This window comes from Papaver somniferum, chromosome 4, assembly GCF_003573695.1.
Source record: "Papaver somniferum cultivar HN1 chromosome 4, ASM357369v1, whole genome shotgun sequence".
NCBI lineage: Eukaryota > Viridiplantae > Streptophyta > Magnoliopsida > Ranunculales > Papaveraceae > Papaver > Papaver somniferum.
The window spans coordinates 2,099,606-2,126,933 of record NC_039361.1 but is presented as its reverse complement, the minus strand read 5'-3'; the positions used below and the strand labels follow the sequence as shown (position 1 = coordinate 2,126,933).

Below are 27,328 nucleotides of genomic sequence, written 5' to 3'. Positions count from 1 at the left end.
CTTTAGTTCTTTCTCTATTGCTTCCGTTCTTCTTCTGTTCACGGAAGTCTCCTTGACCATTTGATGTGCATAATATACTTTTTCTTTAATATACACTTTTTCTAAAAAAGAAAAAAAAGGAAAATGCGCAATCCAGCTTTCGAGTGAACCAGTTTCCACTCAGATAAAATATTATCTCTATTTATGCAAAAATGTTATTAATAATTTTTTCATTTTAATCTATTTTCCAGAAACAAAGGGAATAAATTCCAGAAATAGAAGGAGTAAATAATTCTAAAAACAGAATTCGGAAGTATTTAACCAAGAGAGAGGCGTGTTTAGTCCAGTTGCCTTCGGCTGTATAATCTTGGAACAGAGACTTGGTACCGACCTCAAATACGACAGTCAGGCTGGCCCGATTGTGCTTGGCCCGTTTCGATTTCACTCACTGCCTTCGAGGAAGTTCTTCTTTTTCTTCTCCAAAAACAAATCTCTCAAAACAAAAACCCGCGCCATATACTAAAACCCTTTCTTCTTCTCCAGAAACAAAGCGAAAGAGATCAACAGAGATAGATTATGGGAACATCGGTTCAAGTAACACCACTAAGTGGTGTTTATAACGAAAACCCTCTATCTTACCTGGTTTCAATCGATGGTTTTAACATCTTAATCGATTGTGGTTGGAATGATGCTTTCGATACCTCTCTTCTTAAACCCCTTTCCAGGTTTGTCCTCCAATTTTAACTGATTTTACTGTATTTTGTGAAGTAATGTAGTTTATTTTGGTGCCCTAATTGCTGAAATTGTTGTATTTCATTCCCTGTGTATATTTGTCTAGTTCCTGCTGAAATTTTGATTTCATGATAAAATTAGGGTTTGTGTTGGAAGTAAGATTTGGGTTTGATTAGGTGTGATAGAGAGTGAATGTGTGTATTCTAGGTCTGAATTCTAGATTGATTTAGGTAAAATGATGTGTGTGATTAACTATGTATGTGGGAAAATTTTGGAACCCTAGTGTTAACAATTTAATCAACCAAAACAAGTTGAAATAATTGAACATCATTAGTTTCGATTTCTGCATTTGGGTCAAACATAATGTAGCCTGTAAACCCGAACAACATGTGACTTGGTACATGCATGATAACTAGTGAGGCTGTATATTGTTATTGTTGTTTTTGTTAGTTTATTTCCTTCTCTTGTTAAATAGATGTGTGCTTTAGTATTTGAATGACAAGGTTTGCTTTGCAGTGTAGCTTCCACAGTAGATGCTGTTCTGTTGTCACATTCAGACACACTACATCTCGGTGCTTTGCCATATGCCAAGCAGCATCTTGGACTCACTGCTCAAGTTTATTCAACTGATCCTGTTCATAGATTAGGACTTTTGACAATGTACGATCACTATTATTCACAAAAGGTGACATTTCTTTTCACCTTGGTGTTCTTTGTAGGATTTTAAAATGCTTGACATTATGTATGTATATATCCTGAGTTTTCACATAGGACTGCTCTCTATTTTCATAGACAGACAGAACTAGTTGGGTAGCCATACCTCCATAAACTAAGTTTTGTTGCTGCTCCTGCGTTAGCAAACATTAGAGGTCACATAATGGAATCTATTAGTAGTCCACCTCTATTTGCTTTCAAGGCCTATTCTTCTTCTTCTTCTTCTTCTTCTTGTGACGTTTACATCTTCCTGCAACTATGCTCCTTTTATATTATGTACTTATCAGTCTGAAATATTTGTCAGTTGTTTCCAACTTAATTTTCAAGTGATTCTGGTAAAAGTTTCTATTCTCTCACATTATTTTTTGTTATGCTGCAGCAAGTTTCGGATTTTGACTTGTTTTCGCTGGATGACATTGATTTCGCTTTTCAAAGCATCGAGACACTAAAATATTCTCAGAATCATCACCTGACTGGTAGGCAATTTCACTCTCGCTTTTCTTTGACCTAGTCTCGTGAAACACAATGTGCTACCTAGTTGTTTGTGTATGTCTCATACCCATCATATCCATGCAAGTGTAACCAATTTCTAGCATGGGCAACACTCACTTTTAATAAGAATCAGGGATGCGCTATATGAAAATCTTCAGCTATGTTTAAGATTTATTTTTTTACATAAAAGTAATGCTGTATATATTTTTATTGTTACTGTGTGTCTTTGTCTTGATTTTTCCACCATAAACCTTAATAGGTAAAGGAGAAGGAATTGTTATTGCTCCTCATGTAGCGGGGCATCTATTGGGCGGTACTGTATGGAAAATAACAAAAGATGGGGAGGATATAATATACGCCGTAGACTTCAATCATCGTAAAGAAAGGTTCTAGGCGACTTTCTTACCAATTAATTAAAGAATTTTTTTTGGAGCTGTGTCTATCTGGTGAATTCTTGAGAAGGGATTAAAGAGCTTACTTTTTATTTTTTCTGGTGGTTTACCAGTCACTTGAATGGAACTGTCTTAGAGACATTTGTGCGGCCTGCCGTTCTGATAACCGATGCTTACAATGCTTTGAACAGTCAGGATCCTAGAACCAAAATTGAGAAAGGTTTCTTAGGTATTCTTCTCGCATGATTTGATGTTCATTATTTCCATATCATCTTACACTGTTTTCCGTTTATTACACCTTATTGTTTTAATATTTTAGAAGATTTCCCTTATGTATGAGTTATTTTTGGGAGTCATATACTTGTTAGGACATGTGTTAAGACTTTTTTGTGATTCTTTTTTTTTGTTTGTTTTTCTACTTCTTTTAGGTAAAATTAAGAATACCCTAGAAGGAGGTGGAAATATACTGCTTCCTGTTGATACAGCAGGGCGGGTTTTGGAACTTCTTTTGGTTATGGAACAGGTAGGGTCAGATCAATTTTGTAAATGTTATTAATCGCCTCCGTTTTCTAACTATTCTTGGACACTGACGATCTTATGTTTTCTGATATGTAGTATTGGGCACAGAATCATCTGCCTTACCCTATTTATTTTCTTACATATGTTTCTTCGAGTACAATTGAGTATGCAAAGAGCTTCCTTGAGTGGATGAGTGACACAATTGCGAAGTCTTTTGAAGACACACGTGACAATGCTTTTCTTTTGAAGTAAGTAGTTCAGAACACATCTTATGTGGGGATTTTGTTCTGCTTATGCTGTTCTACATGTTTCCTTTTGTCCTTTCCCATATGCACTTAAGTTTTCTATTTTTTTCATTCTCACTATTATCGTGAAATGAAGTTGAACATTCAAAGTTGATTTTCATATATGAAAATATAAGGGGTTTCCTAGAGTACATAAGTATAAGCACTGTTTTTAGGACATATTTTTTTTTTTTTGAATCACCACATATAAATCAGTAACTCCAAACTGATTCAGGCATGTTACCCTAATGATCAACAAGAGTGAGCTGGACAAAGTACCAGAAGGCCCAAAAGTAAGATTCCTAGTTTTCATAAAAAGCTGCACTTTTTTTGGACTACTTATTTTTTGGGATGACTGATACTCTTATGATTTTATCTAGATTGTTTTAGCTTCAATGGCCAGCCTGGAAGTGGGATCTTCTCATGATATATTTGCTGAATGGGCAACTGATGTGAAGAATCTTGTTCTATTTACAGAGAGAGGGCAGGTATATTCAATATTCTACCCTGATTGGTCAAGTTTGAGTTTGTTGATTTATGAGCTGTTTACAATTGCATCAGAATATTTTAGACTTCCGTATTGTTTAAAATATTCGTTTGTATCAGGCACAACCACCATCACCAATAGTAACTAATAAATTGTCTTTTTCAAGAACTGATCTACACTGTCTGTGTTTAAGTAATAATTTACTTGGTAACAAGCACCTGTGCAAGTTTTTATTCTTCATATGACATGCATAAATCTAGCTTTTGTTTAGTCTTTCCTGTGCTCTGGATAATTTTTATTTATTCTGAGACCCCAGTTACCAACTTCAAATGTAGTTCGGAACATTAGCTCGAATGCTTCAGGCAGATCCACCTCCTAGAGCTGTAAAGGTCACTATGCGCAATAGGGTTCCACTGGTAGGGGAAGAGTTAGTATCTTTTGAAGAAGAGCAAAACCGAATAAAGAAGGAAGAAGCATTAAAAGCTAGTGTAAGCAAAGAGGAAGATATTAAAGCATCTAATGGATCTGATGTAAAAGAAGATGATCCAATGGTCATTGATGCATCTAATGCTCCTGCATCATCTGAGGGTATGATTTTCACTTATTTTTGCTGTTGATTATTCCAGGATTTTTTTTATAATATATATATATTCCATGCTTTGTTTTCTATAGCAAGTCTAATTTTTTATTTCCTATAAAACAGGTTCTTTTTCCTTGTTAGTTTATGGTAAAACTGCATATAAAATAACAGGTCCTCACCCTTCATATAGTTCTTAGTATACCTGTTTAGGGTCTTTATGTTCTGTATATTAAGAGCTTGAAGTATATTCATTATAAGGAGGAGTTCAATATTTAATATGATTACTCTCTATGTTCAATGTAATTTTCAGTTGATTTAGGTGATATAACGATATAATTTAATATTGTATAAGTTCCTGTTCTTAGTTGTGTTCTGATTTACCTTTCAGTGACTGTACCACATGGAGGCGCTCATCGAGACATCTTCATTGATGGATTCATTCCTTCTTCTACAAGTGTAGCTCCAATGTTTCCTTTTTATGAAAACTCTTCTGAATGGGATGATTTTGGTGAGATCATTAACCCCGATGACTATGTAGTCAAGGAAGAGGACATGGATCTTATGTCAATGCATGTAAGTATTACATGTACATTCACTGCTTGCTCAGAATGTTTGTTATTGGTTCTCCCTTTCTTTTTCCTTTTCATTATCTCATTATGTAACCACTTCAAATTTTAGGTAGCTCACCTTAATTTTGTTCAACTTAACTATGTACCTTAATTTTTCTTCTGTTTCCCATAACAATGTCTCTTTAAATCTTGTAATTTGGAGTTCAGTTGTATTAGAATAAGACGAAGGCGTCTTAAAGCTGCTAATTAACAGGAATTGTCTTTGCAAGTTGGCAAAACTGCCAGTTCTTAGTGTGCTTATGCGAATTATCTTTGTGTAGAAAGATGTGTAAGTAAAGATGCTTACCAGAAATCTGGCTTATGCTTGATAATGGTCTGCTTTTAAGAGTTTTGAAAGTCAAAATTCTTAATTTTCATGCTTTATGTCTTAATAGCTTTCAAAGAGAAATTGCGATTGTATAGAATTTTGGATTGTGTGTATGTGCTTTCAACTTTGTTGAATGTATGTTGTGTTTCATACATCTTCTTTTTCAGGTTGGGGGAGATCTGGATGGCAAACTTGATGAAGTAGCTGCTAACTTGATACTTGATTCAAGACCTTCAAAAATTGTTTCAAATGAATTGACGGTATGTCATAACCTTCCTACAGGTGCTTTGGTTTTTAAAAGCTGCGTGTGATATAAGTTCATTGTTTAACATATTTGTATAAACAAATTGTCTTATTTTATTGATTGCTATGTAAGGCATGCTATATGTAAGAAATAGAAGTATAAGTATAAAAGAAAGTATGACAGGGTTCAGTAGTTTGGATTACTTGCTGCTTTCATCTGGCTATCACACCAAAATGGTTTTGTGTAGGTAAATCACACACCGATGGCTTTGGTTGTTAGGACCTTTTGGTCTTATCCACATAAAAATACTTTTATTTTGTCCTTCAATCCTTACTGAGTCCCCAGTCTCCGTTGTTTTCTTAATCGCAGTATTGGCATGTTTACAACTCCCTTATTTCAGGTGCAAGTGAAGTGCTCATTGGTTTACATGGACTTCGAGGGTCGTTCAGATGGCCGGTCTATCAAATCAATTCTTTCCCACGTGGCTCCTCTAAAACTTGTATGTCAGTACTGCTTTTATTTTTTATGTTATTAGCTAAATAACTAATTTTGAACAGACCGTTCTTGTATCATGAAATTGCTTACTTTTGGTTTAACTAATTTTGGACTTCTTTCAACTCGTTGAATTACGATGATGTATTTCTTAATGAAATTAGCCAAATAACTTTTCACCTGCTGTAGAACACGTATGGTGTGAAATTACTGATCGTTCTTCGTTTTTCTTTTGGATAGGTTTTGGTGCATGGATCAGCAGAGGCTACTGAGCATTTAAAGCAGCACTGCTTGAAGAATGTGTGTCCCCACGTCTATGCTCCCCAGGTTGGAGAAACAATTGACGTCACCTCGGATTTGTGTGCTTACAAGGTGACCAGAAATGCCTGGGTGCTGGGTTTGATATTATTGTGGACATGAAATGTTTTATCACCTTGATTGATTTTTTTTTATTTCTTAATCACAGGTGCAACTTTCTGAGAAACTGATGAGTAAAGTACTATTCAAGAAGGTAAGCATTTCAGTGTCCCTGTTTGATACATGTCAATGCCTAACATAATCGAAATTTTCAATGGTATAAGCTAATCGTAAAGCATATATTACATTTTGATCTCTTCCCTTGTGAAACTACTTTATAATCGGTTGTTGGAGGAATCGTGTTAGGGAATGGGAGGAGGTCATAATTAGGAGAAACTGAAGGTAGCTAGTTACCGGGTCAGTTTATACGAGTTAAACCCGCAGAGTGAATAAACATGTAAAGGATAGAGCCTCAAGTGATCTGTATTCTAGAATTTGAAAGATGAACAGTTGAACACAGTGAATTGTTCCATATATCATAATGGAAAACAGAAAGACAAGTGACCTAAAAGTAGTTTGTGCGGATAGTTTTCTCAAGAGTGCTAAACCTGAATTTCAAGGTTGACTAGCGCTAGAACATTTGTTTTCAATATCAATGTTGTCATTTTTTGTTTGGTTTGGTTTACTTATTCGACATATCATCACAGCTTGGAGACCACGAGGTAGCTTGGATTGATTCTGGGGTAGAGAGGACCGAAACAGAAATGCTGTCTCTACGTCCTATCTCAACTGCACCTCCGCCTCATAAATCTGTTTTTGTTGGTGACTTAAAACTAGCAGATTTCAAGCAGTTCCTTGCAAGCAAAGGAGTCCAGGTAATTGATTTTTCTGCATTACTCTTTTTCTTAAGAAGAGATTCATCATATCATAACAGTTCCGTTCTAAAACCTATTTTCTATTACTCTATATATCTCTATATATCGAGAGATCAAACCGTAGCAAGGATGTTAGTTAACATGGCATAAACTAATCAACAGCAAACTGTTATTCTAGGTTGAGTTCTCTGGGGGTGCTTTGCGATGTGGGGAGTATGTTACACTGCGCAAGGTTGGAGATGCAACCCAAAAGGTTATTTCTTATCCCCCGCCTCTCTTTTAAAGCCACACTTGAATATACTTGTTCCTGCAATTTATTCCCCGAACTTCGTTTATGCAATCACTCACTATTCTGAATGTCGTTCCGTTTTCCAGGGTGGTACAGGCGGTACTCAGCAAGTGATTATCGAAGGTCCTTTAACTGAAGAATATTACCAAATTCGTGATTATCTCTATTCACAGTTCTATTTACTATAACGTGATAAATGAAACCCTCCTGCTTGCAATATTTGGATACTGTATCAAACTATGTAAAATTCGATCAGAGATACAGATATATAGAGAAAAATTTGTAGCTCACATCTTTGCAGTTCCAGTATTTGTGCAGCTTTTGTAATAGACAGTGTTACTTGGATGAAATTTTAGACTAGTTCCAGTTTATAGTTGGAGAAACAAACTTGTTCTTTTCTTTTCTTTGGTGAGTCAGACATGGCCTGGTCGGCCAGGTTATGAGGTCCCAAATAGTGTACGTAAAGGGCCAATTTTCTCCCACGATAAAGGCCCGTAGGCCCGACTCAACTGAACTGTTATCGACATGTCTCTCGTGGCATCTTGTATGGTTGGTTAGAGTGGGTCCCACTCAACCCCAAATCACGGGACCCAGAAACTATATTACACACGTGTCGAATCATGACTAGCTGAGGTAGGTAAATTGAAATACACATCATAACACAATATCAAACAAATGAGAATAAGTGGAAAAGATAGAGAGAAGAACCAAAGATTTTTCTTTTATCAACTGAAGAGAAAAAAGAAAAAAAATCCCAAAATCCCACCAATTTTTCAATGAATTTTCAAATAAAACCCTAAAAATTCTCTGATTCATCAAATCATCATCAATGGCGTTTACTAGGACTAGTGTAGCATCATCACCAAATTCATTTCAGCTTAGATTAATCCAATGTAGAAAACAATCCTCTTTTACTTCTCCTTCACAGTTGTTGTTTTTCCGTACACATTCAAGAAGAAGATATCATCATCACAGAATTAGGTTATGTGTTGCTTCTTCTTCTTCTTCGTCTTCTTCAACTGGGAAAACAGGCGAAGAGAGTAAAGATGAAAAGAATCCGGGGAATTCATGGATGGAGAATTCGCCATCTGGTTGGTTTGGTGGCGTTGATTCTAGTGAGAATGGTGATAGTTCAGAGCCCAAGAGGAATTATGGAGGTAAGTGAAGTTAAATTCATAAGTTTATTAGTTTGATTTTCAATTTGTGGTTAATTTTTAGGTTTAATTGTTTGCATGATTGTTTGGTTGTTAATTGGGGGTTAAAATAGACTTGGTGAGTTATCAGGGGGCAATTGCTCCTGGTTTATGGTGGTTGTGAGACTTTTAAAGTATTGGATTTGTTTGAGACTTGGAGGGAGTGAGAAATTAGTACAAATGGAAATGAGAGTAGGGTTTGATATGTATAAGGATAGTAGTTGGGGAATTAGATGGTAATTGAGTAACAATTAATAGTGTTTTCCTCTAAGATATCCTCTTTATGAAGGTATAAAAATTTGAAATTTCTCTTGAGTATCACTCAGATAGAGAAAGTAATCATCTTGATGATAGTTAGGGATTAGAAACTAATTTTGGAATTGGACTCCAATTTAGATATCTCTATGTTCACGAGTTATGGTCAAGTGGGTACCTTAGTTGCTGATTACTGCATTCGTATCGTTATAACAAAAGTCGTTATGAAAATTCTGTAGACTTCTCAAGTCAAGTTTTAATGGTAATATGGTCTCATTGTTCGACATCTCAGCATACCAGAGATGATCAATTATCTGTTAAATTCCTGTTTCCAAGTCATAGCAGGGAACTCAGTTTATCATTCAAACTCCGGTATAGTTAAACTAATGACAGATGTATGTTTCACATATAACTTGTCACAAAAAAAGGCCGAATGATATGGGAAAGTTATTGCTTTGATTCAATCATGACTGTAAAACCTGACTTTCTGGTGATGGAAAATGATTGTTAATTTGTATTGACTGTTACTTGTCTTTGTAATTCTAGGACATTAGTTTTGGTGGAGTTATGACACTTCTTTAGTATTGTACTCTCAGGGTTTGTGAAAGCAGGAGTAGCCGGAGTGGTTCTTGCTGCCGGGGTGGCATTTGCATCTGTTTTGCTAAACAAGAGGAATGCTCCTGGTACGTGGTTGTTCTGTGGTTCTATCTCGTCATTAGGACTTAAGACTGCCAAAGCATATATCTAAATATTATGGTTTCAACAGGACCAAAACAGCAGATACAGATGGAACCTGTAACGACGCAGAACGAATTGTTGCTGGCTTCAGATGATCAAACTGATAAAGTTGAACAGGTTACAGTCGACGAGAGTTTGGTGAGGACAGATGAAGGAGACTTGCAGAATCACGACCTTGAAGACAAGACAGGTACATACAAGGTTTCTTCTACATCTCCAGAAATTACAGATGACATTTCTGAAAGCAAACCTAATGACAGTAAGGTTCCAGAGACCTCATTGATAACAGCTGTCGAACCTGCCTCCACTGATGTTGATGCCAATAGTTCTTCTAGCCAAGAAGATTTGAAATCCAAATCGGATTTCAATGATATCTCAGTAGAAACTAACACCTCTGATTCAGATCCAAGCTTAAGTGAGTATCCTGGATCCCCTGTTGACTCAAAAGGTTCAGGGGACCCCATTGATACTGGCTCACGTGAATTACTTACTGAACCCAAAGAGAGCCCTTCCAACCTTTCTAGTCCAGCTATTCCTGAATCTAATTCTACAAATCTTGAAACGGACCAGCAAGAGGGGACTTCTGACTCGATCCAAATAAAAAATTCTGAGCTTCCTCTAGATTTTTCCTCTGGTTTTGATGGTCAAACCTCCAGTGATCCTCTACCTTTAGACAGCTTAGTCAATCCAGAGTCGGTTCAGAATCTAGATTCCGATGCTAAGTCAAAGAATATTATGGAGACTGTGTCCCCTACTTCAGCTGGAGAAGATTTGAACCTCAGCGAAACGTTGCAGAAACCAGGAGAAGAGATCTCTCACTTAGAAAAGCTTAATTTAAATGAAAATGAATCGCCTTTGACCAACCCTACCTCAATATTAGCCGATCCATTTCCCAAAGAACCAGATACTAGTAACGAGCTTGAAAAAAGTGGCTCATTTTCTCAGCTGCCACTGCCTGAGAATTCATTCTCTTCTGCTGGTATACCTGCTCCATCTTTGGTTTCTGCAGCTCTACAGGTTCCTCCTGGAAAGGTTTTGGTTCCTGCAGTTGTTGACCAAGTTCAGGGGCAGGCGCTGGCGGCATTGCAAGTTTTGAAGGTACTTTTCTTTTCTCACTTCTCAGGCAATCGAGACTTGGTAGGTGTGTTTAGCAGTTGATATCTAAACATTCAATCTTTAGTAAAATACATAATGGCCAACATAGAGATTTCTATTTACTCATAAATAGGTGAACAGTTACGGTTACTTGGGGTGCCTTAATTTGAATTCATTGAATTTCTTTCCTATATCTGTTATTAAGTGAGCATGCTTTTGTAATTATTGACTTGTTTTTTTCATTATGAATTAAAGCAGACCTCAGTCTCCAAAAATCCATTAGAAGCTTCATCTTGAAAGTATTGTACTATATATTAGCTAGAAAACTCATTTATTCTATCATATTTATAATTTTAGATTAATCAAATTATTCTTTTTTCTGCAGGTTATCGAGCCTGATGTCCAATATATTGATTTATGTACACGTCGTCAATATGCCAGATGGTTGGTTTCTTCAAGCAATCTTCTTTCGAGGTATAAGAGAAATTACTGCTTTACACCAATAAGAACGTTGATATAGAATCCGTAGCTGAATTAGCAATTACAATTCAAACATTATATATAAGCTTATTTAGAGGGTCCACTGATTACTTATCTCCGTTTATTTCTTAGGAATTCAGTTTCAAAAGTGTATCCAGCAATGTACATAGAGAATGTCACAGATCTTGCATTTGACGATATTGCACCTGAAGACCCTGACTTTGCATCTATTCAAGGTGAGAAAATTGTAGTTCCTTGTCACAAGCACAAAATCAATTCTAAAATGCTTGATTTTATCAGGCGTAAGAGATTGCGAAGCATGAGGAAAATCATGCGATCCACTACTTCTGCAGCTGTAGGGATAAAGTTTTCAGAAGCAAACCAACATGTACTTCTAATTATAGTCTATTAGTGGGTTCTCCCAAACATGAGCATGGGTGTCGGTAGTTCACCATTATGATCTGTTAACATTTACAACTTATCATATACATTCTACCCCTTTAATTTGAACCTTCCGGTTATCTACTTGTATGTGACATTAGGGCATCCGCTTGCATTAACGGTTTCTAAATACATTGGATTTGCAGGATTGGCAGAAGCTGGACTTATTGCAAGCAAGTTATCCAGAGGTGATATGCTAGATTCTTCAGATGGAGAGCAGGATCCTTTTAATTTCTCTCCTGAAAGGTGATACTCGTGTGTTCCTATCATTATCATCAACACGAGCGTTTATAAGATAACACTCATTTTGTTCCAAAATGCACTACTTGGCCTTTTGGGACATCATGTTTCACTAAAACATGCAAAAAGAGTACTCATATCTTAGTAATCAATTCTAAAAATCTTTCATTTACTCAACCTTTGTGCTGCAGCCCTCTATCTCGCCAGGATCTTGTGAGTTGGAAAATGGCCCTCGACAAAAGGCAGTTGCCAGAAGTGGAGAGAAAGGTTTCTTTGAAATTCTGATAGACTGATATCATTTGTTTGATAACTACTTTTAATGAACTGTAAGATTGATCGAATTTGTGTTTTTATGTTCAGATGATGAATCAACTTTGTGGCTTTATAGACATTGATAAAATCAATCCAGATGCATGGCCTGCACTAGTAGCTGATATTTCTGCCGGAGATCAAGGAATTATAGCACTAGCCTTTGGTATGCTTGCCTCTCAGTTTCGTTGTGACTGCTTTGAGGTTTCACACGGCATAAAGGTGTTATATCTAATTTTTTGGTTATATTAAGAACATTTCCTTTGTTTCACGTGGTAGGTTATACAAGATTGTTCCAGCCAGATAAACCAGTCACAAATGCTCAAGCTGCTATCGCTCTAGCAACTGGTGATGCTGCTGACATTGTCAGTGAGGAGCTTGCACGTATTGAAGCCGAGTCGATGGCTGAAGCTGCTGTTGCAGCTCATAGTGCTTTAGTAGCTAAAGTCGAGAAGGATGTCAATGCAAACTTCAGGAAAGAGCTTGCGATGGAGAAGGAAAAAGTGGATGCCATTGAGAAAGCGGCTGAAGAGGCAAAGTTGGAATTGGAAAAACTAAGAGCTGAGAGAGAGGACCAAGATAATGTCTTGAAGAGGAGTCGTGCTGCTGTTGAATCAGAAATGGAAGTTCTCACAAGGTTAAGGTGTGAGTTAGAAGAGCAATTACAGAGCCTTATAAGTGACAGAACGGAAATAACATTTGAAAGGGAAAGAATTAACAAGCTCCGGCAAGAAGCCGAGAGTGAAAACCAGGCTATTACTAAGTTACAGTATGATCTGGAGGTTGAACGGAAGGCATTATCTATGGCCAGGTACAGTAGTAGTAACCTTTGCATTAGGAGCCACTTGTTCTTGTTCATTTTTACAGAAAACACAAGTTTTTAGTGTATTCTGTTGCAAATACAAATTGCTCACTAGTTTGTAGTTTTATGGGGCTAATTTTGTTATACATATTCAGGTCTTGGGCCGAGGAAGAAGCAAAGAGAGCAAGAGAACATGGTAAAGCTTTAGAGGAAGCAAGAGACCGCTGGAAGAAACACGGAATACAAGTTGTAGTAGACAGTGACCTTCAAGATGATGAATCAGCTGGAGTTACATGGACCAATGCAGGAAAAGAATCAACCATTGATGAAACTGTAAACAGAGCTGAGACTTTAGTTGACAAGTTGAAGGGAATGGCAGAGAATATAAAAGGAAAATCCAAAGCTGTAATTGAGCAGATAATCCTAAAAATCAACTCCATAATAATGATTTTGAAGGAGAAGGCCAGTTGTGCTGCAAAGCGGGTTAAGGAATTCCAAAGCATTGCTACTTCGAAGGCAAGTGAATCAATACAAGAGTTACAGTCGAGTGCAAATGGATATAGTGCGGCGATCAAGGACGGTGCGACAAGGATAGCTGGAGAATGCAAGGAAGGAGTAGAGAAAATTACGCAGAAGTTTAAGAGTACGTGAAACCTTAATATTTCGTTTTCCTTGTTCATGTACCCAATAATTTTGTCTGTAAGAGTTAAAAAGAATGTAGTAGTGTTGTAGGAATTTTGCAACTTCTCCATGAGAGTGAAAAGGATCACTTATATACTAGTTTCCTCCTGTTAAGAAACTTGAATAATCAAATTCTTACTCTTATACAACTTCGATTAAAATTTATATCTCCTTTTCGTTTGCATTTATAGATGTCATGCCATCCTGGGAATTTATCTGATATTTTCCCTGGTTACCTAAAGCTTTCATGCTTATTCAACTGAAAATCTGCAAGCTTTTACCCATGAAGGGCAATGGAGACTCACATTGGTCATCCATGGATGTTTTTGCAGCATTCTTTGGCTTAGATATGAACAAGCATCATTCGAATTTTGGACTCATTTCAGGATTTCACCGTATCGTAATATAAGTTTCGAATAGACAAGGTCTGTTCAATCCAGTTGCCATATCGAGCTCACGTGTTTATCAGAATAAGCATTTTGTTACGTGAACGAAATAATAACAAGTTTTGTCAAAGGTTACACAACAAATCAGAGTGGCGCAGCGGAAGCGTGGTGGGCCCATAACCCACAGGTCCCAGGATCGAAACCTGGCTCTGATATTCTCACAGAGAAAGGCTTCCCTAAATTTTTTACCCATTGTTTTTTTAAAGATTTTTTTCTCTATGATATTCATAGACTTTACGTGTTTTTTTTTTCTTTGATCAGAACTTTTACGTTTTTTCCCCCAATCAGATAGCATTGTAATAATAACCATGCATGCATTCAATCTTTCGATTTACAGTACTATTTATCCAACAGAAAAGAATCGTTGAAAATCTAATTAAGAAATGCAAACTGACTGTGATATAAATATTATTGCAAGCATTTAAAAGACGGTGATTTTCCCATCTAGCTAGCAAGAGAAAGACATTCAATATTGATTGATAGGCCACTATGACCTTGTTATCACTTTCAATGATGACTTGTGACATTCTTCTGTCTTTGGTCCATTTGATAGTACCTCCACCATTTGGGTGAGCCATACATAGCGCTTGCTCTTAATTATTTTAGCGAAACCATGCTAGCCACAAAATTATTTGCTACCCTCTCCTTTCTATCACCGTTTTGAAACCTCAGCTTTTTATATGTTTTGTTGTTTGGATCATATAAACATATAAACCCACCGGCCTGAACTAGAATATCATTGTTCTTGAAACTCCAAATTAACTCCATACCCGAGTTACTGATAATTGTTTCTTCTGTAATGCTGAAACTTTTGGTCCAAGATTCCTTTACTCCATAGTTTCTTCTGTAATGTTCTGAATGGTTTTCCATGAGTTTGATTTTAATGAGTAGATATCAGGATCAACAATATCATCATCCTTATTGTCGATAAACCTGAATGATTATTACCCGAAAAGTAATAAACCTTAATGATTATAGCAAGCAAACTGGATGATGCCAAACATCAAGTTTATTTTTTAAACTGAATATATATGTATCGGTCTCTCCCTCCAACTTCACATTTTTCCTTCCTATATGTTTGAACCGGACATTGAACGGGATGCAACTAAAACAGAAATTACGACATACTTGCTAGTGATGGAAGTGCTTTCTCCAACTTAGAAAAGCCCCTTAAACTCCAAATATATTACCCGAAAAGTATGGGAAATGTCATGAACAAAAGGAAACAACATGGAGAATTTTACAAACACTGCAACTAACAAAGAATTTGTAAACTCACTTTTATTGACGATATTTAAAATAAATATAGAAGACTGCATAGCAGTTTCGTATGAGAATATATGCTATGAAACCATACTGGTATCTCTACATAATAGAGTTTGCATCGGGGTTCTAGTTTTTTGTATACAGCGAATCAGCATCTCAGGCTTATTATCCCAAACAACACACATAATTTGTGTTCAACGATCTAAAATCATTAGCGGTCAGCATCGACGTAGTTAGACGGTCTTTGTGGTAAAGTAGGCAATTTCTTGTACTGTTTCGTTGAAGGATGTATTTCTTGGCCATGACAACAACGCCCAGAATTAATATGAAAACATATCTCATTATCACCAAAACTTTCACAAGGACTAAAACTATAACGAGTACAACATATGCAAAGCAAGCCGTTGCATGAACCTAAAAATTTGATCACACAATCTTGCGAAGGATAATCTATCCAGTCAATAAATTTATCGCATTCTGTAGTTGCAGGAAAACCTACAACCACACCCCAATATGTCTAAACAATAACCTAAGTAATCATAATGAAGTCTGTCTTCATCTTCCTCTCAGCGCAATCTTCAAATTCAAATCTGTTTCAAAGGTATGGTTTTCTACTCTCTCAAGCACTAGTTTCATTAACAAGTGGTATAAACTCAACAATTTATCACTCCCATGGGCCTTTGTTCAATTAGCCTCAGTACTGGAAGACAATTCCCCGGATAATGAAGAATTAATAAGAAAATTTACAATTCCACATCCCGATTCATATTCACAATTTGTATCTCATCATCAGAATGGCTTCTCTCTTAGGTTTTTAATCCAAATTTCACAAATTGTAATGACTTGAAAAAGTCATTATTCATCATAGGTTCAAGTAACGGATTGGTTCTTTGCTGTATAAGTTTATCTAATCATCAGAAAACTTATATTCGGAATCGGATAAGTTATTATGTTTGTAATCCACTCACCCAAAAATGGGTTTCACTCCCTCAACCACCAACAAGACCAGATGATTGGATTGCTAATGTTCTGACTTGTTTCATGTGTAATGATGAATGTTTTTCCTCATCATCACTCTTTTCTACGAGTTATAAGGTTATCCGCATACCAGAGTTTGCAGCTCCAGCAAAAGAATTTAAAGTTGAAATACTTTCTCCTGATTTGGGTGAATGGAAGATTTGTGATGTTTCATGTCCTGAATGTGTTACTTGGAACTTTTTGCCAATAAATGACAATCTTGTTACACATAATGGTGTTCTGTACTGGCTTCAAAAGCTAAACAGAAATATTCTAGTTGTTAATATGAATGGAAACAGCAACCATGGTTATGAGGGTAGGTTGATCAATTTGCCTGACGCTGACGGAGGAACATATAGTGATCTCAAGTTACGTCATCGTCTCGGGGAATCAGAAGGATTGATTTGTTATGCTATTCTCAAGGAAAGGGAGAGGAGTTTGAGTGTTTGGGTGCTCAAGAAAGACTGGTGTTTGTTGTACAAGGATGAAGAATTTAATGATGTGCTAGCAGAAATGGGAGAAACTTTGCTGATTGGTGGAGCAGGTAAGACTGACTTGATTACACAATTGAGGATTTTGGGTTTCAGTCCAGTAGACAAAAATGTGGTTATTCTGGGTTACGACAAGTACGTTTGGGCCTATAACACCACCACCAAGGCATATGAACAACTCCGGCATCTTTCGTTGCTGCGTGCCAATATTTCTGATGTTTCAGCTAGTCTCCTAACATTTGCTTTAAGGCCAAGGCCAACGGTACTACCACCAATCGCTTGGAGAGAGACTTCGAATCTAGGATGTTCAATTATAAATTAAGAGCGAGGTGTCTATTTTCATTTTCATGTTTCAGCAGATGCTTATGGAGCTAGTTACTGTCACTTACATTAAATGAGAAACTTCGAGTCTTTGGTTATTGCCCAAATAAGTGGATTATGACTATCCTAACGAAAGAAGACATTTATGTTACAGATGCATTGGCAGAAACGGACTTCCACTTGCATGGAATTGCATCGCTGTGAACTTTTAGGCCATTCTTTTCTTTTCTTCTTATGTTTAATCTTGGATGGGTTGTTTCACATTAGTTCTATATTCACTCTCAGAACTCAGACTATGAGGTAGATTACTATGATAATATGATCTAATCTGTATCAGCCTTATTTTCTTTTCTTTTCTTTTTTCTTGTGCCTCCTTTTTGAATGGTTGGTTTATATTGGATTTCTTTCTAAGACACAATAACGCTTTCTAGTTGAATGATGTTAGGGTCTTCCCAGCGACGGAACCAAGATTTTTTGTTTGGGAGAGCTATTTTTTTTTCCGTGAGCATACAATATAATTCATCTCGGTAGCAAAAAAAGAAAAGATTTACGGTAAAACGCATAAATTACTCTAACTCAGCAACATATCATTTTTTTCTTCAAGCCCTACCGTTTTTTTTCTTTCTTGGAAGTCACATATTTACTCACATATTTATGTTGTTAGCAACCCTTACAACATAATAAGTAGAGCCATCGAATGTTGGGATTAAAGGTTCTTCCCTAAAATTAGATTTATCTACTCTAGAGTTTGGACAATATCAAAAGGAGGAACATTCATCCAATTAAGAAAACTTTTAAAAGATTTAGCCTCCCTGGCTAGAAGTTTTAAAAGAAGTTTCAAGCACAACCGTTTTGAATCGTATTTGTTCACCTCATAAATAACACGATATTTCGAATCACAACAACCACTAGTCTAACGTTATATCTCATTGCACAATATAGAATTTGAGGTTTCATAACGTATATGAGATCTGTGATACAATATGTACTTAATATTACACAAAAAATTTAAATGTCTTCCTGATTGATCACGGAACACACATGGAATGCTTAAAAAGAAAAACACTATCAGAAAAAGAAATAAAAATACAAGTCCTTACTACGAATATTCACTTATGAGATGAGAAATACAACATCCCAAGGACTCTAATAACGCCCAACTTGTAGATTTAATGATATACTCCAAAGTTATATGGAGTACAGAACTACAGATATGTATTTATTAATTTTGTTGGATCTTCTTCGTACATTTCGTTGCTTTTTCATTTTCATCCATTCACTAAAGGGCTAATCCAAATTTGCTGTCTGGGCTGTTTATTTTTGAACGATTTTCTAGGGATCATGTTTTTTTTGAGGGACCATGGTTTTATTAGGCCACCTTCCCTATAATGATAAGGGGTGTCCTAAAACGTTGAAATGACTAACCTACTCTTAACCTAATTTAATTTAAAACCAACCTAATAACCACCTATATATATAACCACCATTTCCTCCCACCACCACCGTCCACCACCGCCGATTACCACCACCACCACCTCCGATTATCACCACCACCAACCACCGATTACCACCACCACCACCACCACCACCGCCGAATACCACCACCACCACCATCTCTGTTTAGGCCCTAGGAACAAACCCATTTGATTTCAGCCATTTAGTCTCACCCAAACACCTCCAAAACTGAAACCCTAATTCTGCTGCCATTTTCCCGCCAAAACTGAATTTTGAATTGTTGAAGATGAACTCCCCCTTAATCCTATATGGGTGTCCCTTTAGCACTTGTCTTATGGGGTGTAAATAGTAAGGAAGGTGACCCTTAGCAACTGGACGCCCCTTAGTAATTGAGGTGTCTCTTAACCAACATCGAGAGTCCGAATAACACGTGTCCTCCGGGTGCAAATAACAGTTTTTCGAGCCAATTCTCCACAAGAGCTTATTCTTCCAAAGACAACTAAAACAAATTTATTAGTGATAAAAATAGTCCTAACTAATGTATTTATGGGTGAAAATACGTTGCACTTTCGTGCTTATCAAATTCCCCCACACTTACATTTTGCTAGTCCTCGAGCAAAACAGAAAATTGATCCGCTACACAGCTGGTCATATAATAAGAGAGAGAGACCCGCTACACAGCTGGTCTTTTTTTTAAACCCGCTACACAGCTGGTCATAACATGCAAGAAATAAAAAGAAAAGACCCGCTACACAGCTGGTCATAACCCTAACAATTTTTTTTTTTAAAACCCGCTACACAGCTGGTTATAATATGCAAGAAAACAGAAAAGACCCGCTACACAGCTGGTCATAACCCTAACAATAATATTTTTTTTTTGAAGACCTGCTACACAGCTGGTCATAACATGCAAGAAAAATAAAAAGACCCGCTACACAGCTGGTCATAACCCTAACAATCATATTTTTTTTTGGTAGACCCGCTACACAGCTGGTCGTAATATGCAAAAAATTCCTGAAAAATAAAAATAAAACATTAACCACTCCCACACACTTAAACATTACATTGTCCTCAATGTAATTGAGTCATCCAATGCAAAACTTAAGACAGGAAATCCATAAGATGCAAAAAAGTAAACGAAAGTATAAAAATAAAAATAAAAATAAAAATAAAAATACACCTACTGGAATGTACAAAAAGAATCCCCATAAACTAATATCCTGAAAACTTGGGGATCGATCCAAAATACAATATTTACAAACGACAGCTTCACACTTATGTCATGAAAACGCGGAGACACTGAAACTATCAAAAACCAATATTTACCCCTAAACCAAGTTTTTACTACACATAGTAGTGCGTAAAGAACAAAATATGGGGATTCAATTGATACTGGGGAATTATCAACCAGCTCATGCACTGTATCAGGAATAGGCAAGTCCTCTGGGTACTTAGATGAAAAGTAATCCAACAACACTCTAGAAGCACGCAATTCTAACCCTAAATTAGGCAACTTTTGGAAGTTTAGGGGTCTAGAAACATCCTCTAAGTTGGGTTAATTATCTTGTGGGATGGATTCATCTATGGAATTAGGCAAATCATCAACACAATCATCCATAGGGTAATCTTCAAATTCTGTCTGGAACAGAGAGTCACTACAAGACTGATCATCATCATTATTAAATAATTTTTGGCATTCCAATAATCTCAGTCTTTGTTCCAAACTAGGTGGTGTGTGTTTATAATACTTCTCATATATCTCTAGAGGAGATTCTTCACTTACCTCATGTGGAGCAGAAACTCCATACCATTTCCTACGCTTATATTCAACAAGCGTCATCGTAGATGAGGTTTCCTGATAATTTGACTTTCTACGCTTATATTCTGCCAGCATCATCGTAGGTGACGTCTCCTCATAAGAAGTCATCATCCTCAAAATGTCCCTGAAAAGAAATACAAAAAGAAACGCATAAAAAGGAAAAAATAAAATCTAAGAAAAATGAAAATATTGTACAAAATTAAAAAAAAATAAACCTAAAAATTAATCTAAAAACAAATCCGCGTCGGCGGCGCCAAAATGATAAACTTTTTAATTTGTCGTTGTTGTAAATAGGATTCGAACTCTAAGACTTGTGAAGATTAAATTTAAAGATTTAAAGGGAGAGTTACTGGGTCTAGGATTCCATCGAATTCGCAACTTAAGGTTCAATTATCAATTACTTTAACAATTATAGCTCAATATAAAGTTTCATTGACTCTAATTCATTGCCTAAAGTAGATTTAGAAAGTAATGGTTCAATATCTAAAGTATGAGATATCAAAACCTTTAAGCCAGCATAACCCATCAATTGAAATGACAACTATTCAATGATAATCATAATTCAATTAAATAACTGTGCAATTAGTCATAAAAATAATTGAATAAAATCACCCTCGTATGATATACGACTTCCTCCGTTGACCCAGTGCAGGGGTTTAGCTTTTCATTATGAAAACACACTCAATAATATAATTCATAGTTCAAATGGTGTTTTTATTGGAGAAAACTAATAAAACAGAGGTTTGCAACACTTTATAGGTGTTACAGAGTCCACCGTTACAATGAAATTCAAATATTGTTGCTGAAGCTGCTGTTACAGAAAAACTATATATGGAAACTGTCGAGAAGAACTGTCGCGAAGCTAAGAACATGCGATAGTTTTAAACGACATGCCAGAAGTGTAGTCTGTTGTTCTTCGTTTTCTTCTTCTCTGCAGCAGCAGAGAAGTTGCTCTGTGACTCTCTATTTTTCTCCCCAAACTCTCGATATAACTCTAAGAAATCTCAGGACCCTTTTTATACCTCAGCAACACTAAATCTTCCGAAATAACTTCATATCATCCTCTCTTTAATTCACTGCGGTCACGGGAATATTCTTTCCCTTCTTTTTCTTCTCCTCGCACTCCTGTTGCTGTCACATCTCCTTGTTTACCTTCTATACGCTCTTTTTGCAGCCCAGCACAGTTCAAACACGATCAGGGCACGGATAAATCTTATGCAATCCCATGAAAAACTCCAAACTTCCCTGTTTCACCAAACACTCCCTTTTTTTTTATCTCTTCACGTATCCTGAATCCTCAAATCTCTCCCAATCTTAATAGATACCATTCATGTGAGAATATATTCTTTTACAGCTCACGTACCGTCCATAATTAATTCCAGAAATTCAAACATAATAATTGATATCTTTCTTTCTCTGTTTTACGAGATCTTCATTCTCTTTCCTTTCTTTACGAATCCAATTTGATTACCTTCCCTGTTTGGATGAAACAGAACGAACTGAATCCAAATCCAAGTCAAATACTACCAAAATCTCGGCCAAAATCTTCCCTGAAAAATACACAGTTGGGACTCAATCCTTTCCCGCCAAATTCTGTCCTTTCTATTTTCATCAATCAGTGATTATCCAGCCAAATATAATTGAAAAAAAGCACATTACCATCTCTGTTTAGGCCCTAAGAACAAGCCCATTCGATTTCAGCCATTTAGTCTCACCCAAACACCTCCAAAACTGAAACCCTAATTCTGCTGCAATTTTCCCGCCAAAACTGAAATTTGAATTGTTGAAGATGAACTCCCCCTTAATCCTTTATGGGTGTCCCTTTAGCACTTGTCTTATGGGGTGTAAATAGTAAGGAAGGTGGCCCTTAGCAACTGGACGCCCCTTAGTAATTGAGGTGCCCCTTAACCAGCATCGAGAGTCCGAATAACACGTGTCCTCCGGGTGCAAATAACAGTTTTTCGAGCCAATTCTCCACAAGAGCTTATTCTTCCAAAGACAACTAAAACAAATTTTTATGGGTGAAAATACGTCGCACTTTCGTGCTTATCAATGTTCGGTTGGGCCGAATTTCCAAAAAACCCTACTTTACTAACCGAACTTCTTGAAAATGAAGAACACGAAGAACATTTCGGTTCTATTGGATTTAAAACTGAGTCGCCGAACTCTCTATTCGGTTGTTTCACAAAAAATTTTAAAACTACAAAGTAACTGAACTCCACCCTTAGAACCGAAAAAAAACAAATCCAGTCTAACCGAACTGTGTTGTTGTGGCCACTATGTTGAGTTCCAAAATAACCGAACTTAGCCAATATAGCGCGGTTTGTTCGCAAAAAATTTTAAAACTACAAAGTAACCGAACTTAGCCAATAGACGCTGGAACTTCACATTTTTTTGTTTGTTAAGTTCGGTAACTTCACAATTTCATCGCAGAAACCGAACTCAGAGTTCGGTTGGTTATCTGTTAGGTTCAAGTTTGTGAAAGAACCGAACTTTGTAAACTTATATACTCTTATATTACGTAAAGTTCGGTTAGATCAAAAGTGCATGCAGTTTGCTAACCAACCGAACTTTGTACACCAAAGTTCGGTTCGTTGAGAACCAACCGAACATAACGCTGTAACTCCTAGAAATTCCATTATTTGAGAGTTCGGTAACCTGCGTGTTTGGAACAAGTAACCGAACTACACTTTCAGATGAGTTCGGTTACTTGTTCATCTCACGGGGCAACCGAACTACAACTTCAGATGAGTTCGGTTACTTGTTCTTCATATAAAGTAACCGAACTGTTCAAAATCCAGTTCAAATCCGGATCATTTTGAAGATTAACAAATATTCTAGGAGAGGATGGAGATGAAGAATCAGATGAGTTTTCATCATTTGAATACTCAAACTTAGTGAATTGGATTTTTTTTTTTATTTTCCATGTTTTTCTCCTTCATCTTCTCTAACTCTACTCTCTCAATAATTCTACTCAACTAATAATAAACCTATCTTTTAATTTAATCTCACTAATCGTTTTTAATTTAATCTCACTAATTGTTTTTACCTAAATCATTCACTAATCATAACCTAAAATTAATTAAGAGGGTAGATTAGGTATTAAATGAATAACTAGATATGGGGTGACCTAAAATTACTTCTAATGCCTTTACCCAAAATAAAACCATGGTCCCCCAAAAAAACCATGGTCCCCAAAAAAGTTATTTTTTGCGAATGTATTACAAGGGCCCAAAGCTGCTTTTAGGGATTTTGGGGTGGGCTACAGCCTGGGTAAGCCACCCCCTCCCCCATCACTGTCCCCTTTTTTAGTTTCTTAGAGCAACCACAGTCATGACCAAATTTGGGGACTATACCCAAATTTGGTCCCAAATTCAGCCGCAGTGGTACTGACTAAAACCATATTTAGTCCAGTTAATTAGGGTTTGCGACCAAATGTGGTCGCCAACCCAGACTAAAATGATTAATAGTGGGACGGAAGTATAGTGGGCGTATGATTTCAGACGGAAGTATAGTGGACGCTCCACATCGGGCGTACGTATAAATAACGTATGATAATGGGGCGGATGTATATAGAGCGTTTGAGTTAGGCGTTATTATAAACACCGCCGGGCCATACGTAGATAAAACCTACGCCCCATAGCAGACGCAGTTATTAAAAACGCCTGGTTTGGACGCAGTTACTAAAAGCGCCTGGTCCGGGCGCATGTATTATGACTGTATGCGGGAGACGGACGTATTATTAACGTCTGTGTGAGACGCATGTTTTATGGGCGTATGAGTGAGACGCATGTTTTATGGGCGTATGAGTGAGGCGCATATATTACGACCGTATGGAGTGGGCGCATGTTTTAGAAGCGTCTGGGATGGGCGCATATATTAGGACCGTCTGGAGTGGGCGCATGTTTTACGAGCGTCTGGGACGGACGCTCGTATTATGAGCGTTTGTTCGGAGCGCATGTATTACGAGCGTCTGTTACCAGGCGCATGTATTACGTGCGCCAACGGTTATATTTTGGAATTCTTATTTTGGTTTTCTGATTTTCCGACCGTTTGATAGATTGCAACGGCTCTTTCGTATATCTATATATAGCATTTGACAAACTTATTTCTGCATAATCTTATCATTTATAATTTCTATTTCAAGAAATATAGAAATATGGCACCACGAGGTCCCAATTTTACAACAGAAGAAGATACAATGATATGTAGAATCCATTTAGCCATATCTCAAGATTCTGCTACCGGAACCGATCAACCAGAAAGAGTATTATGGAGTCGGATCAAAGATAAGTTGGAAGAAGCCCTGCCTTGTAAACCAAAACGTACTTGGACTTCTATCCAGAGTCGATTTCAGGGAATAAGTAGACAGGTTTCACTTTATTCTGCAAAAGTGTTGGAAGTTGATGGTGAATATCATAGCGGATGGAATGAAGTCTTGAGGGTAAGTAATCGTCAATTTTTGCACCCTTAATAATTATATACATGTAATTGGAACTGATGAGTATTGAAAATAATAACAGGTTGAAGAGATAAGAAAGCGATTCAAAGAAAGTAATGGTAACAAAAAATTTAAGCACGAAGAGTGCTACGAAATTCTAAAAGATAGTATCAAATATTCAGGACGGTCGACGTTTGTGTTTGATTCAGGCCAAGAAATGGAAGATTCTCAGAGTGGTGAGGAAAACGCTGATATTGAGGAAACAATTCCAGGCGAGTCCAGTGATGATCTAGATATTGGAGATATAGAGAACACACGTAAGCGTCAGTTGGGGAAGAAAGCATCGAAACAACTAAAGAAAACAGGGAGAGCAAAATCCAATGCCCAGGAGGAAATGCTAGAGGATATAATTAAGGAGCATCAAAGTTTCAATGAACATTACAAAGCACAATCACTAATGAAGATGGGACAGAGACAAGCTGAGTTTGAAGCAATACAAGCTAAGTCTGCGGCAAAGTTTGCGGCGAAACAAGCTAGGCAAGAAAAACTCGATTTAAAGAAAGAAGCGGACGATGACTTGGCCATAATGTTGAAGGATGTCTCTACATTGGACACTGTAACAAGAGAGTACTTCGAACTTCGAAAGATGGAAATACTACAACGCAAAAGAAACCAATCTTAAAGCATGACCGAATTAGTTGAACCTTAATATTTATCATTAATAAAAAAATTAGTGAGTTTTAGTCAATTTTAGTGAATTTTAATTTTTATATGATAAATAGTACATTAGTAAGCAACGTTACAACATATTTTCCGATGAAGAAATACGATACAACATATTTCCATCCCAACTTAATAATTATCTCCAAAATTTGACCATATGTGTTCGATTAAATTTTGACGCAAGCGAAAATGTGTTTCTTTATTGTGTATAGCATGACGCCGATGTGCAGCTCTCATTCTGGAAAGTTCCTCAGTACCTACCCTCGATATATTCACCGGTGCCGACCTGCTACGTGAGTCATATTCATGTGGCCAATCACCGGGAAGACGCTCATCCTCCACTATCATATTATGTAAAATAATAACCGTTTTCATTATATAGGCAAGCACATCCGGGTTCCACATTCGTGCAGGTTGTTTGACAATGGCAAATTGTTGTTGCAGTACACCAAATCCACGCTCTACATCTTTCCGTGCTCCCTCTTGCATCGATGAAAATTTATATTTTTTCGGTGTATCTGGTTGTTTAATGGCCATCACAATAGTAGCAATCTGTGGATAAATGCCATCACCGAGATAATATCCCATATCATATGCATGCCCGTTTACTTCAAAGTTCACCGGTGGTGTTTTCCCGTTGATAAGTTTTCGAAAAATATAAGAACGATTCATTACATTAATATCATTGCAGGAGCCGGGCATACCAAAAAACGCATGCCAAAACCAGAGATCATGTGACACCACTGCCTCTAGCACAATACTTTCACTCCCTTTATACGCGGTGTATACTCCTGATTCTGCTGACGGACATCTATCCCATTTCCAATGCATACAATCCACGCTCCCCAGCATCCCAGGAAATCCCCTGTCTTTGTTTTCTTTCAGCAACAGTTCAACATCACCCGCAGTTGGTGAGCGTAAATATTCTTTCCCATATAATACCACAATCGTCTTGCAAAACCGACGGGTTGCTTCTAAAACGGTGGTTTCTCCAATGCGTAAATACTCATCTATTGCATCTGCTGCACATCCATAAGCTAACATTCGGATTGCTGCAGTTACTTTCTGATGAGGGGATAATCCAAGAATGCCACAAGCATCTCTTTTTTGAGCAAAATAAGGATTTCTAGACACCACATCTGCCAATATTCGGTTGAACAATTCTCGCCGCATTCTGAATCTCCTACGAAATATGTTAGCTGGGTAGGTGGGGTTGTCAGAAAAGTAGTCATTCCAGAGAAGTATATCTCCGGCTTCACGATTTCTTGGTATTTTTATACGAGTATGAGACCATGTCATACTTGTAATGGCAGTTCCCAAACTAACTGCTAGATTATTTCGGCTCAATGCAACCGCATCTTCATCTGATGAGTAAAAGCTGTTATCAGAGATCGCAGAAGAAGAAGTAGAAGAAAATTCGGAGTCCGAAGAAGAAGAAGATTCAGCGTTATTGTCACAGTATTCCATTGGAATGTATAGTTTGAGAAGTGATTGGGAGAGTTCGAAGAAGAAGAATATTTGCAGTGTTGGTTTGTATTCACCGAGATATGTAGTATTGGTTTTATAGACACATGATAGACACTTATGGCATTGCAGATTGAAAATGCGAGTGAAAAGAATTGACACTGCAAAGACTAAGACTATAGCTAAAAAGAAGCGACACTGACCGATTGAAAATGAAGGCTTAAAAAGAAATAACACTAATTAAACTACAAGTACCGAAACGGAGGCTGAAAAGAAATCAACATGTCAGAATGAAAATGGAGTCTGAAAATGGAGGCTAAAAAGTAACCCTATATAGAG

The 27,328-nt window shown here is 37.0% G+C and overlaps 3 protein-coding genes and 1 non-coding gene across 5 annotated transcripts; all 4 read left to right on the top strand.

Moving 5' to 3' along the window:
• Nucleotides 1–459: 459 nt before the first annotated feature.
• Nucleotides 460–7,699, top strand: LOC113274564 (cleavage and polyadenylation specificity factor subunit 2-like). The gene is made up of 18 exons (XM_026523942.1): nucleotides 460–704; nucleotides 1,228–1,396; nucleotides 1,805–1,901; nucleotides 2,177–2,303; nucleotides 2,423–2,538; nucleotides 2,738–2,832; nucleotides 2,925–3,076; nucleotides 3,348–3,405; nucleotides 3,493–3,600; nucleotides 3,935–4,187; nucleotides 4,568–4,752; nucleotides 5,283–5,375; nucleotides 5,760–5,858; nucleotides 6,092–6,223; nucleotides 6,318–6,362; nucleotides 6,856–7,023; nucleotides 7,202–7,276; nucleotides 7,399–7,699. The coding sequence occupies exons 1-18, from the start codon at nucleotides 556–558 to the stop codon at nucleotides 7,498–7,500; spliced, it is 2,223 nt and encodes a 740-aa protein (XP_026379727.1). The 5' UTR covers nucleotides 460–555; the 3' UTR covers nucleotides 7,501–7,699.
• A 321-nt stretch (nucleotides 7,700–8,020) lies between these two features.
• On the top strand, nucleotides 8,021–13,718 carry LOC113274562. Of its 2 annotated transcripts, XM_026523941.1 has the most exons (11): nucleotides 8,024–8,469; nucleotides 9,357–9,443; nucleotides 9,527–9,688; nucleotides 10,508–10,596; nucleotides 10,979–11,067; nucleotides 11,206–11,309; nucleotides 11,661–11,760; nucleotides 11,946–12,021; nucleotides 12,115–12,229; nucleotides 12,343–12,874; nucleotides 13,021–13,718. In XM_026523941.1, exons 1-11 carry the CDS (start codon nucleotides 8,142–8,144, stop codon nucleotides 13,514–13,516), a joined length of 2,178 nt encoding a protein of 725 aa, XP_026379726.1. In that variant the 5' UTR covers nucleotides 8,024–8,141; the 3' UTR covers nucleotides 13,517–13,718. The 2 variants fall into 2 exon arrangements, with proteins under 2 accessions (XP_026379725.1, XP_026379726.1); XM_026523940.1 differs by having other exon boundaries at nucleotides 8,021–8,469; nucleotides 9,527–10,596.
• Nucleotides 13,719–14,075: 357 nt separating this feature from the next.
• On the top strand, nucleotides 14,076–14,147 carry TRNAM-CAU. The gene has a single exon. It is a non-coding gene; the product is annotated as a tRNA-Met (tRNA).
• Nucleotides 14,148–23,722: 9,575 nt separating this feature from the next.
• On the top strand, nucleotides 23,723–25,484 carry LOC113274491. Its single transcript, XM_026523869.1, has 3 exons — nucleotides 23,723–23,747; nucleotides 24,509–24,805; nucleotides 24,885–25,484. Exons 2-3 carry the CDS (start codon nucleotides 24,521–24,523, stop codon nucleotides 25,482–25,484), a joined length of 885 nt encoding a protein of 294 aa, XP_026379654.1. The 5' UTR covers nucleotides 23,723–23,747; nucleotides 24,509–24,520.
• The last annotated feature ends 1,844 nt before the right edge of the window (nucleotides 25,485–27,328 follow it).

Excerpts from the sequence above, each read along its gene's own strand:
- LOC113274564 (XM_026523942.1), top strand. The coding sequence starts at position 556 with ATGGGAACATCGGTTCAAGTAACACCACTAAGTGGTGTTTATAACGAA. Across the intron at positions 705-1,227 it reads CTTCTTAAACCCCTTTCCAG|TGTAGCTTCCACAGTAGATG; the intron begins GTTTGTCCTCCA and ends TTTGCTTTGCAG. Across the intron at positions 3,077-3,347 it reads GACAATGCTTTTCTTTTGAA|GCATGTTACCCTAATGATCA; the intron begins GTAAGTAGTTCA and ends AAACTGATTCAG.
- LOC113274562 (XM_026523940.1), top strand. The coding sequence starts at position 8,142 with ATGGCGTTTACTAGGACTAGTGTAGCATCATCACCAAATTCATTTCAG. Across the intron at positions 11,761-11,945 it reads TTTAATTTCTCTCCTGAAAG|CCCTCTATCTCGCCAGGATC; the intron begins GTGATACTCGTG and ends TTTGTGCTGCAG. Across the intron at positions 12,875-13,020 it reads AAGGCATTATCTATGGCCAG|GTCTTGGGCCGAGGAAGAAG; the intron begins GTACAGTAGTAG and ends ATACATATTCAG.
- LOC113274491 (XM_026523869.1), top strand. The coding sequence starts at position 24,521 with ATGGCACCACGAGGTCCCAATTTTACAACAGAAGAAGATACAATGATA. Across the intron at positions 24,806-24,884 it reads GATGGAATGAAGTCTTGAGG|GTTGAAGAGATAAGAAAGCG; the intron begins GTAAGTAATCGT and ends AAATAATAACAG.